This window comes from Hirundo rustica, chromosome 4 (genome assembly GCF_015227805.2).
Source record: "Hirundo rustica isolate bHirRus1 chromosome 4, bHirRus1.pri.v3, whole genome shotgun sequence".
NCBI lineage: Eukaryota > Metazoa > Chordata > Aves > Passeriformes > Hirundinidae > Hirundo > Hirundo rustica.
The window spans coordinates 60,200,298-60,211,704 of record NC_053453.1 but is presented as its reverse complement, the minus strand read 5'-3'; the positions used below and the strand labels follow the sequence as shown (position 1 = coordinate 60,211,704).

The following is an 11,407-nucleotide window of genomic DNA, read 5'->3' as shown; positions in this document are numbered from 1 at the left end:
TCCCCTAACAAACCCTAAGATTTCAGGACAAAAAAAAAAAAAAAAAAAAAAAAGAAAAGCTGCAATTTCCAAGAATGCAAGTTTCCATTAAACACAGGGGCCAAAACTGTTAACCTCAACCAGTGGGAAAGAGAAGAACTTCAGGGATTTCACTGGGGAGGTGGGGGAGAGCTTGTCATTGGATGTAATTTCCCCTACACCCGTCCCAAATACAAATCCCCATCTGCCAGTGCCCATTGACCAGCTGAACATTACAACGGACCTGATGCTGCTGAGCGAGAGCTGTGACCCGCGAAAAGAAATGTCTTTCCTTCCTTTCTTGCAGAGACAGGTAATTAAGCTCGTCCAAAGCTGCAAAGGTCATGAGATCCTGGCTTTGGTCCCCCAAACACTTACGCACGAGCCTCGCTTCCTCTGTCTCAGCCAGATTCCAGGGAAGATAAACTCAGGAAGGCACAACTCTTGGCTCGCCAGGGGAAGCAGGCAGGCGCGCAGCTTTGTGTAACCAGCGAAAAGGCACAGAGCAGCAGCGTTACAGCAGCGCTCCGCTGTTAAACGGGCTGGAACCCGCCTGAAACCCCCCTAACCCATCGCCTGCGGGCACCGCGCAGCGCAGGGAGGCTCGCCCTCCGCATCCCGACGGCCGCTCCCGGCCCCGCATCCCGGCCCCGAGCCCCGCCCCGGCCCCTCCGCGCATCCCCCCGAGCCGCCGCCTCGCTCCGCCCGGCCCGGCCCGGCCCGGCCGAGTCCCGCCCCGTTCTGCGGTGAGGGGCGGCGGGCCCGGGGCTGCGGGAACCCTGCGAGGCGCCGGGGGTTCGGGCAGCCCTGCCCTCCCCAGGTGGGACGGGCCAGCCGCCGGGTAGCCGGGCTTTCCGTGCGTTTGTTCTGTCACCCGTTGGCGGACAGAGTTTGGGAATAAAGGGAGGGTTTCCCCGCCTGATCCCGGAAGGGAAGGAGAGCTGCGAGGGAAAATGCGACCGCCTGCTCCGAGGAGTCTCCTTCCCTGCCTGCCGCACCTCCAGCTCAGCTCCTTCTTGTGATGCTCTCGGGGGACGGGGCAGGGACTCCGGCGGGCTGCTGGATGCGCTGCGGAGCTGCGGCCGTAAGGAGGGAGTCTCCACGCTGTCTCTGCAGACTAACTTCGGCTCCAACCACAGACGTCTGATTCTCCAGGTCCTTAAGGATGCGAATAACTTAGTGCTTCGTGTTCCGGTCCTCATCTGAGCGCTGCTGTCTTCCGGAGAAACAGCCTGTGGAACCGAGCTGGTGCCTGTCACGGTACTTTACACCGACTTTGTGAGACTGCTGTGCAGCCTCCCTTCCTGCAAGGAGCCTCCCATAATAGCATCTTTCATTTCTGCTACGAGCCGATCCCGACTGCTCATATAAAAATGATGGTCTGAGAGAGAGGGCACTGTAGAACCAACATTAAATGTTAGTGGGGTTTGGCAGGGGGCTGCTTGCGCGGGTGACAGCTCTGACCAGGTTCTCTCTATTTTGCAGGATAAAGCGAGCCCTGCAGAGACTTGCTAGAGGCACCACCTCCCATTTCGCATCTGGCTGAGCGGACTATGGTGGCAGGAAGATGTTGGCTCGCAAGAGTATCATCCCTGAAGAGTATGTGCTGGCGCGGATCGCTGCCGAGAACCTGCGCAAGCCGCGCATCCGCGACCGCCCGCGCAAAGCCCGCTTCATCGCCAAGAACGGCGCCTGCAACCTGGCGCACAAGAACATCCGCGAGCAGGGGCGATTCCTGCAAGACATCTTCACCACCCTGGTGGACCTGAAGTGGCGTCACACGCTGGTCATCTTTACCATGTCCTTCCTGTGCAGCTGGCTGCTCTTTGCCATGATGTGGTGGCTGGTGGCCTTTGCCCACGGTGACATGGACCCGAGCACAGAAAACCCCTCGAACAGCACAAAGTGGACGCCGTGCGTGACGTGTGTCAGGTAAAGTAGAGTTTGGTGGGATGAAGGAAGGGGGGGGACAGAGCTGCCTGCTGTCCTGGCGTTGTCTGAAGTACAGCTTTTGGTTTACTTGAACCGTTGGGTTTGGTTGAGACAGTTGAAAAGTGCAGTGTTTTCCTCTAGATTGCGTAAACTCAGCAAGCCTCCCGGGCTTGGAAAATATTATACTGTAGATGTCTTTGATTCCTTACAGGATCTGAAAGAGAGGGAGACCTGCTGCTTTTCATGTGTCTCCACACTCTGTGGGTAACTCGATTGCCTGTCGAGATAAGAGCCTGCTGCAAGAGTGGGTATGTGTTATATGTATTGTAACGTTGTCTACGGCAGCGGGAGCATCCCCAGCGCCACGTCGGCCAGAGGTGCTCCCTCCAGAGCAGTGCCAGGGAACCAGCCCTGGGTGTCAGGCAGGGCACCAGCCAGAGGCACCAGGAAATGTGTCACTTAGGACAAAACTAAGTGTGTTTCAAAATGACTCTCGTGAGAGTGTTAAAATACCTTGAGAGCTTCAGAATACCTTGGTGAAGCCATAGGCCAGCAGTTGGACAGAGGAACACTTTCCACACCGTGCATTTGTGTCAGACAGTGAAAGCTTAAGGGATGGCTGGATTAAATGTCACCTGTTGAAGTATTTTACTATCTGTCCCCAAAGTCACAACAATTGTCAGGGCACTGATAAGCTGACACAAACATACATGGAAGAGAAGACAATTAAAGGTGGATCCCTTCAGGATCTCATCAATTAAATCTGCCTTTTTAGCACTAGGTTTTAGGTAGAAAAGTCCTGGTTCTGTACCACCAGGCTGCCCCAGATCATCTGCCTTTACACACTGCAGTGCTGTGAGGGTCTGGGGGCTGCAGGGTGCTCTGAGACATCAGCAAATCCACTTCCTTTTCTCCTTTCTACCACAAGGTTTTGAGGTACCTCACCAAGTCTGAAGGAACTTTGTATCTGGCTCATGAGGTAGCAGAGGTTTAATTCTCCGTTCGTTTTGACACTTTTTTTGCTAAATGGGGTTTTTCCAACGTAAAAGAAGAGGGGATTTTTCCAAGCTACCATTCACTAGACTGAGGAGAATTGGAGCAGGGGTTGGTGTCTTATTTCTTCTCCGATGCTTGGCCACAAGCAGTTTCCTCTGAAATGAGATGTCATGACCCAGCTTGCACCCGCAGGAGCATTACCCCCGGCATTTCTGGGATTTGTGGGATCTGTCCAACCGGAATTAGTGAACAGCTACAACCCCGCAGCTCTCTAGGGTCAGCTGAGGGGACATCCCTGTGTGTGGCTGGTGGCTCCCTTGGTGTGGCTGCCGTATCACCCCCCAGATCCTGAGCTGGGGGCAGGGGCTTCGTGCCACTGGGGCCAGGCACATCCACAGCCAGGACTCTGCCCCAGTTCCCTCCCCATAGTTTCCTGTGGCTCTTCCAGGATGTCTGCTAGGAAGCACAATGAATGAATCAATATAATTTCAGGTTTAGTCCATGCAAAGAACACACACACCTCCCTCATGGGGTATCCAGGCAACAGCTGCTCCAGTGCCCATGTCCAAGCCATGGGAAATCATTTCCTTTCTTGGGAAATCTGGCTGCCACTTTGGTCAAAGTCATTAAGTAACGATGTGATTGCCGACATCTTTAAGAAAGGCGAGTTTTGGGGTGTAAAATACCTTTAGTATTGCAATGCCAAAATCATGACAAATAATTTTCAACCTACTCCCCTGAGGTTTAGGCCTACAGATATTTCAGGAGAGCTTTCTTGGGTAGGTGTCATTATGTATTTACAGGAAAAACCTGGCTTTGGAAATTTTAACCAGCGCCTAGAGCTTGCACAGCCCTTTCATTTTACAACGTACTGTAGAAATTTCTAAGCCTCACATCTCTTTGCTACAGAAAGCAAACATTCAAAAAGAAAAGCTGCTACACAGCTCTGAGGGAAAAGGGGCTGGGAACATTACGATTCGCACTTTCTGTCTCCCATTTCACCTGGTTAAAATGCTTTCAAAGCTTGCTCTTTCACTTACTTCCACTGTTAAAAAGGTAGATTGATTTTTTTTTTTTTCTTTAAGAAGGGGTATTGCTAAGGGAAGTCAGACTACTTACTGGACAGAATTTTAAAATTAATTAAGCTGACTGAAATTGAATCCAGAAGCTTCATTCTACATGTAACTGAATATTCATGATTATAAGAAATCATTCCATGGATTCTATTGATTAACTCCTTCATCCCTGATTTCTTCAGAGTGAAATACAAAATAAACCCCCTCAATACAAAGGAGTTTGTTAATGATTAAGAAAAATAGAAAAAGCAAAAAAAAAGAAGGTTATTTCAAAGATACCTGCACTGACACTGGCTGATTTTCTGAAAGATGGAATTTCTCATTGCACAGAAATTGATCCTTGATATTGTCTATGCAATTTAAATGTGTTCTTGATACCCCAGTGAAAATATGGCTAGAAAAGAAAAAAAAAAAAAAAAATTAAAAGCAGAATAATTGAAAAGCAAAGCAAACCCAATGAATGATTTAGACCCATCTTCATGGGCAGGATATATTTTCCACTGGTATAGCCCTGTTAAGCATTGAGATGCTTCAGATTTATTGGATTGCACTGGAAGGATGTATCTGGAAGGAATAAAGGAATAAATAAATATAAAAAGAAGTTAAGGACTCTCATATATACAGGGGATATGACTTTGGGGCTGCTATAAGTAATGTATTTTGGGAAGTTTGTGGACAGCATTTTCTGATGTCCAGCACCATAGCATTTTAGGGTATTTAACTTAACCCACACTTCTACATCCCACTTCTGTGTTGAACTTTCCAACTTTCCAGCTGGTCTCGCCCTGTCAGTGAGCTGAACCCTAGCCCTGGGTCGCAGCACCGTCCTGCTGCCAGGGTGTGCAGGGGGTACCATGGGGGCCACTGGCCTCTCTCTGCAGCCTCATCCTGCTCAGTCACAAGGAGAGCAAGGGTTTGGGAAGTGTCACAAATCTGGGAAAGCCCCCTTTCCCCCGCCAGGAAATTCTGGGTCACAATTCAGGTAGCATGAGTGAAGCGCTGCAGTTTTCCCTGTTTCCTTTCCCTGCACAGGCTGGTGGAAGGATCTCAGTGTGCCAGCTGATTGCCCATGCTTGCCAAAACCACCTCTCTCCACCAAGGGCTTCATGGGATGGAGAAGGTGGAAAGCCCAGCTTTTCCAGAGCTGTTCACTAAGCCAGTGGCCAGCCTGCGCTCCTGGACAGAGATTCCCTGAGCTGCTCAGAGTCACCCAGGTTGGTTTTGAGGAGCTCAGGCTCTGAGGTCTTCCCTGCCACCATTAGACACTACACCAACCACACAAATCTGAGCCACCAGGCATGCAATGCTTTGGCTGATGTTAACAGAAGGCTTATGTGTACTAGAGCCTGTACAAACAGGTCCTTAAGTTTGTTTCTGGAAGTACATGTTAACAGCTTCTCAGTCTGTGCTCCATGTCCTGAGAGTTAACTGGGTGCAATCTTCCTCTGCAGGTCTTTTACCTCCGCTTTCCTCTTCTCCATCGAAGTCCAGGTGACCATTGGCTTTGGGGGCAGGATGATGACTGAGGAGTGTCCCCTGGCCATCACAGTCCTGATCCTGCAGAACATTGTGGGGCTGATCATCAATGCCGTCATGCTGGGGTGCATATTCATGAAGACGGCGCAGGCTCACCGGCGGGCCGAGACGCTGATCTTCAGCCGGCAGGCAGTCATCGCCGTCCGCAACGGCAAGCTCTGCTTCATGTTCCGAGTGGGGGACCTGAGGAAGAGCATGATCATCAGTGCCTCAGTGAGAATCCAGGTCGTGAGGAAGACCACGACTCCTGAAGGAGAAGTCATACCCATTCACCAAGTGGATATCCCTGTGGATAACCCCATTGAAAGCAACAACATTTTCCTGGTGGCTCCCTTGATCATTTGTCATGTCATAGACAAGCGGAGTCCTCTTTATGATATCTCTGCTTCTGACCTGGCGCTCCAGGACCTGGAGCTCATCGTGATACTGGAAGGAGTCGTAGAAACCACCGGCATCACGACACAGGCGAGAACCTCCTACGTGGCAGAGGAGATCCTGTGGGGTCACCGCTTTGTGCCCATCGTCACCGAGGAGGAAGGCGTGTACGCTGTCGACTACTCCAAGTTCGGCAACACCGTCAAAGTGGCTGCGCCACGCTGCAGCGCCCGGGAGCTCGATGAGAAGCCCTCCATCCTCATCCAGACCCTGCAGAAGAGCGAGCTGTCCCACCAAAACTCCCTGAGGAAGCGCAACTCCATGAGGAGAAACAACTCCATTCGGAGGAGCAACTCCGTGCGGAGAACCAACTCCTCGCTCATCGTGCCCAAAGTGCAGTTTATCACACCCGAGGGGAGCCAGAGTGCCTCAGAAACGTGATGCACAGCTTTGTGCCAGACCACTGGGCTTCAGAAGGAGGAGGCACCTGTGGTGTTTTGCTTCAATTTCCTTTTACTTAAGAGAACAAGAGGGCAATGCAGAAGAGAGCCGTGCAAGAACTATTTATTCCATTACTTACTGAAAGCACCACCTAATGGCATTAGAAAACACCTTAGCACTTAGTGTATGAATTAATAAAAAATGGCACGTACACTAAAGAAAACACTCTTCACTCATGTAATATAATGTGTATTTATACTTGTTTTAATGGCATGCTGATTTTTTTAATCATATTTTTCCTATCAAGGGTTTCTTTCTTATCTTCTGCTGGCTGTCACAAAATGTGGGGCTTTCCTATGCAAGTGAGTGCTTCACAAAACTTCTGTATTCAACAGCTCCCATGGATTTTTTGCATGAAATATGGATATTGATATTTTTGTGTGAATTCCTTGTTCTCTTAAAGGGAGTAACTAAATTCCTCAAGGATTTCACTGGAGAAGAGCCACCATTTCACCTTTGGTTTCCCAGGCTTTTTCTTTTTTATTGGTTTGTGGCAAGGGCATTTTGAGAGCAAATTCAGGTCAGGTGGAGTGACCTGTCCATCCCACAGGAAAGTTGGTGTCAATCCATGCAGGAAGACCAGCAAAACGACGGAGTGCTGCTCTTCTTCTCAGGGTGAGATTCTTGGCTGCAGGACAACACACATCTTAGATTAGCTGTAGCCTGAGCTGAGAAATACCAGTCCTCCTGGCTGCCACCTGGGCTTCTGTTTCACTGAAATTATTCAAGCTGGAAAAAGCAGATGCCTCTTTAACATTCTCTTCATGATGGAATACCAAATCCTGTTTTGTTTTCTCTAATAGATTAATACATGAAAGGAAATGCGTACTTGCTTCACTTTTCATCGGATTAAGTTTGTTTCCTCCAGAAGGAGGCTGTTTTTTGCCAATGGGGACTCATGAATGGGAATGAGAGGGAAGCCTGCCAGTAATATTAGAAATAGGATTTTCAAAACTATCTGAATGCTTTTCAGGGGGATTTGGGTGCTACTGCTGAATTCCTGTTTCTTAGCAGTGCCTCACCTGTGTTTTTATATAATCTGGCATTGAGAATTGGTGGCAAGAAGCTTTCCTCTTCAAATTAAAGGAGAATTTGTTTACCTGGAGCCTTCTGAAAAATGTCATCACAAGTTTTTCTACAGGAATGCATACAAGTAAGACAACTAATTCTGTCATATTTGGTAGCCTAAACTGATACATGGGTTTTTTTTCCTGTGTGAATAAGCATAACTATGGTCAAGTTTCTGTTCAAATCTCTTGCAGAAATTGTCTTATGTCCACAGCTCGAGACAAGTACTGTCCTTGTTCTGACCCTCCAAGCCACTCAAACATTTAAATGTTTGCTTTTTCCTGTAAGGTGAAACAGTCAAAAGCAATGCTGGATTCTCATTCTCTTTAGAAGTAGCTCATCAGCTGTTGTTGGATGGATGGTTTCAGGCTTCATAAGGTGTTGGCTGGATGGTAGCATGGAGGGGCATTGCTCTGAGGTGTTGACTCCCTGCATTTGGAACTGGTGCTCTCCAGAACAAAATCTTTGACAAAATACTTCATCTGAAGCAGCAGAGGAAACTGAAGTTTCTGCTGAAAGCATTCATTCCCTCGCCTGCTCATTAATGTTCTGGAAGTGTGGGTGGTGAACATCTGGAGAAATTAATGATCAGCTGCAGCTTCCAAGAAGAGTGAGAGTGAATTGTATACAATTTGTCTCTGTCCTCCATTTACAGGACTGTGAATTTCTCTGAGGCTGTCTGTTGGATACTTGGTTAAGTCAGATGCTGTGCAAAAGCAAGTTTTATACAAAATAATAATAATAAAAAACTTACAATAATGTCTTGGTTTGTAAGACAGGTGTCTGCCAAGGAAGGCAGAAACCTCCCTTGCAATGGAAAAAGTATGAACCCCTTCCATCCAAATTATTACAGCTTTGAAATTAAGGGGCTTTCAGGCAAAGATATAAGGAAAGAGGGAAAAGGAATAACAATTCTTCACTAGGATGTATAACAAGGCAAACAACAGCAATGGCAGCAACAACAGGCAGAACCACAAACCCAGCGACAGTCTTCTCTCAGGCACAGGCCCGTTCCCCTTCGGTGCAGTTCCGGTCACAGCCACTAGGGGCGCTGCTGGCTCCTGGCCAGGCAGGGCAGGTGCTTTGATTCCCCCGCGCCTGCAGGGGGCGCTGTGGTGCGAACGCAGCCGCGTCTCCCTCACACAGTAATGGCGGGCGGGCCGGGCGGCGAAAATGGGCCAATGCAGGAACCGCGGAGCGGCGGCTGGGCCAGCAGGGATGAGCAGAGCCCAGAGTGCCAAAGGAAGTGTATCAGAAACTCTGCAGCTGTAGCAGGAGCTGTGGGGTGTCCTGGCAGGCACGGTGTGTGGGTCAGAGTGTAGCAAAAAAAAGCCACAGGCAGCGGAGAAAGCAGCGGGGTTGGGCAGCGGCAGTCGGGCTCCTCCGTGGCAGGAGGGACTGGGGAGACAGGGCCTCTGGGAAGGGGGAGGAGGTCGGGCTTTCCCAAGGGTTTTCCCCTGAGGCACCCAAATAGATGGTAAGGGTTCCTTCCAGTCAGGATGGGTGTTTATTACGTCCCGGTCCAACAGCTGCTCTTTACGAGCTAAGGCTCGCCCACAGTAGGAGATGCAATGGAAGAACAAAAGCTCCATTGTGGAAGCAAATCCTCTGGGCAGCGACTGCAGGCCAGCTGTGCCTCCTCTGATGCTGATAGCAAGAGCAGCCCAGTCCCTCACCACCCAGCCAAAATCTCACGATATCTTTGCCCTTCTGATGAGAAAGCCTCCCAGGTAAGACAGTAGCCAGCTGCATGCTTCCCCAACCTTTTTTGCCTCTCTTAAGTACTGGTCATTATTGTCTCTTAGCCACAGATGAGAAAAAAATTCCATGAGAGAAAGAAACAAACAAAAGGAAAAATCCTAACCCTAAAAAATTATTTCTTCTGTCTCTGATTTTTCCCTATTCCTTCCCCTTTTGTCTCTTTGTATTCTTTACTCATTTTTCTGTGCTCTTGGTCCTTCCTGTACCCCAGCCTTTTCCATGGTCCTTTTGAATAATAATTTTACATTACCTGTATTACCTCGTTATTCTCTCAGTATTTCAAATGAGTACTTTTTCCTTTGCCCTGAACAATTTTCTCATTTTTTTCCTTCCAAATTTTATCTTCACGGCTCTCTGCTTCACACCTAATACATTCTGTTTCTTGGAGCACTACTGCACGGATATTGGTATTTTGAGGTAACACTAAGACACCTCAGTTGTATGCCAGGATGCTGAACAGATAAGCAAGGCAGAGCTTTGCACCATGAATGTCACGTTCATATATGCTGTGCTCCTGCCCCATGGAGAAAATCCTTCAGTGCAAAGCCCCCTTTCTTGAGCAAGTTTTGCAGTCCTGGAAGATGTCAGGGACAGAGGCAGCCAGTGGTGGAGAGCAGGGGAGAGGTCTTGGGCCTGGGAGCTGCTTTCCTCACTGAAAGGGCGGATTTCAGACCCAGCTTTGCGATATCATTGCATATCCTTTCAGACCCAGCTCTGCCTGCTGAGAGGGGATCAGCTGGCAGCACCACAGCTCAATACGTTTAATTATTTATTCTCCCTGGCAACTTTATCAGAAAGGGGCTTTATTTTAATTTTGAAGCCTTCTGTTCGTAACACAGACTGACAAGTTAAGAATGACAGTGAGATATCTACCAGATAGTGCTGACAGTTCATGTTAGCAGTTAACGGTCATCTCGTTGATAATAATGTAGTAAATTAGATTCAATAAGATATCAACCTCATCCCTTCACACTTACTTGTGTCCCTACCATTCCCATCCCTCTGCAACATGGTGTAACTAGACCTGCATTACTTGACATCACTTACTCTGTGTATTTAATATGCTTTGGCTCTTTGTGCAGCTTACCAGAAGAGCAAAACTGTTTTCTAGGCCTAGAAAAGTAATTATAAAGTCCTTCCAGGATAGGCATAGTGTCTAGGATTGCACTTTCTTTTTTCTTTCCAGCTTTTACCTAAGGAGCTTCTCTGTTTTAAACAGAAAAATGGCAATGAGAGCCTTTGTCCTTGTTTGGGACACTTCGAGGATTCAGAGTTACCGTGGTGGGGGCACAGAGTGAACAAACACAGACAGTGCTTACAGGGAATATAAAGATTAATGCTCCAGGGTTGAAGCTGACATCTGAGCAACAGGATTTGGAGGAAACTTCCCCTGTTGGCAGCTGATTCTGTGACTGTCACCTTCAGGACTTCTTGTGCTCTCTTTCGCAACATCTGGTGCGAGCCAGGGACAGAAGCAGGAGCTCGGCACTGGAAAGACCATGCTGCAAGCCACACTTTGAATTTCTCTGCTACCCCTGACATCACTCTGGCCTTGAAAAACAATTCTGGCCTTGTAAAATATTTCTGCCCCTTTGAGCATTTCATCATGAGCACGTTGTCTCACAGCGACCTGCCCTGGCTTATACAACTGCCTGGCTCTTTCCACAGAAGGGTTACCCCTCTTTCTGGCCTTTCTGGGGTGCTCAGGACATGGTGAAATGAGAGACAGAGGAATATTCAGATTTAGTTAATACCTCATGTGTGCCATAGGCCTTATCCCTAAAGCCATGTGTCACTCAAGGCCAAAGGGTCATTTCAGAGGCTTTGCCTCACAGCCATCATGAATGAATTTCATAAAAGCCTGAGCCTTTTTCTACACTTTATAAAGTTCAGGCCAGGAATCATGCTTTTATTTTGCAATCTTGAAAGAAGCATGGACACACTATTTTTTCTGACTGAAAATAAAAAAGATGGTTAATTCTCCACATATTTTTTTTTCCTTCACAAACTAGAGACTGAGGACATTTTGTGAAACCAGTTTCCAAGTGCCCCAGTGGTTATTATTAGCAAATGTTTTTTGCTGCAAGCTGCAAAAGTAGTTAGTCTAAGACCAGAAAGGAGCTTTGACAGGAGAAAAAACCATT

At 48.2% G+C, this 11,407-nt stretch overlaps 1 protein-coding gene across 2 annotated transcripts; it reads left to right on the top strand.

The window, feature by feature from the left end:
- Window positions 1-770: 770 nt before the first annotated feature.
- On the top strand, window positions 771-8,261 carry KCNJ8 (potassium inwardly rectifying channel subfamily J member 8). Of its 2 annotated transcripts, none has more exons than XM_040062535.2 (3): window positions 771-1,278; window positions 1,504-1,950; window positions 5,474-8,261. In XM_040062535.2, exons 2-3 carry the CDS (start codon window positions 1,586-1,588, stop codon window positions 6,372-6,374), a joined length of 1,266 nt encoding a protein of 421 aa, XP_039918469.1. In that variant the 5' UTR covers window positions 771-1,278; window positions 1,504-1,585; the 3' UTR covers window positions 6,375-8,261. The 2 variants fall into 2 exon arrangements, with proteins under 2 accessions (XP_039918469.1, XP_039918470.1); XM_040062536.2 differs by lacking the exon at window positions 771-1,278 and adding an exon at window positions 1,297-1,434.
- The last annotated feature ends 3,146 nt before the right edge of the window (window positions 8,262-11,407 follow it).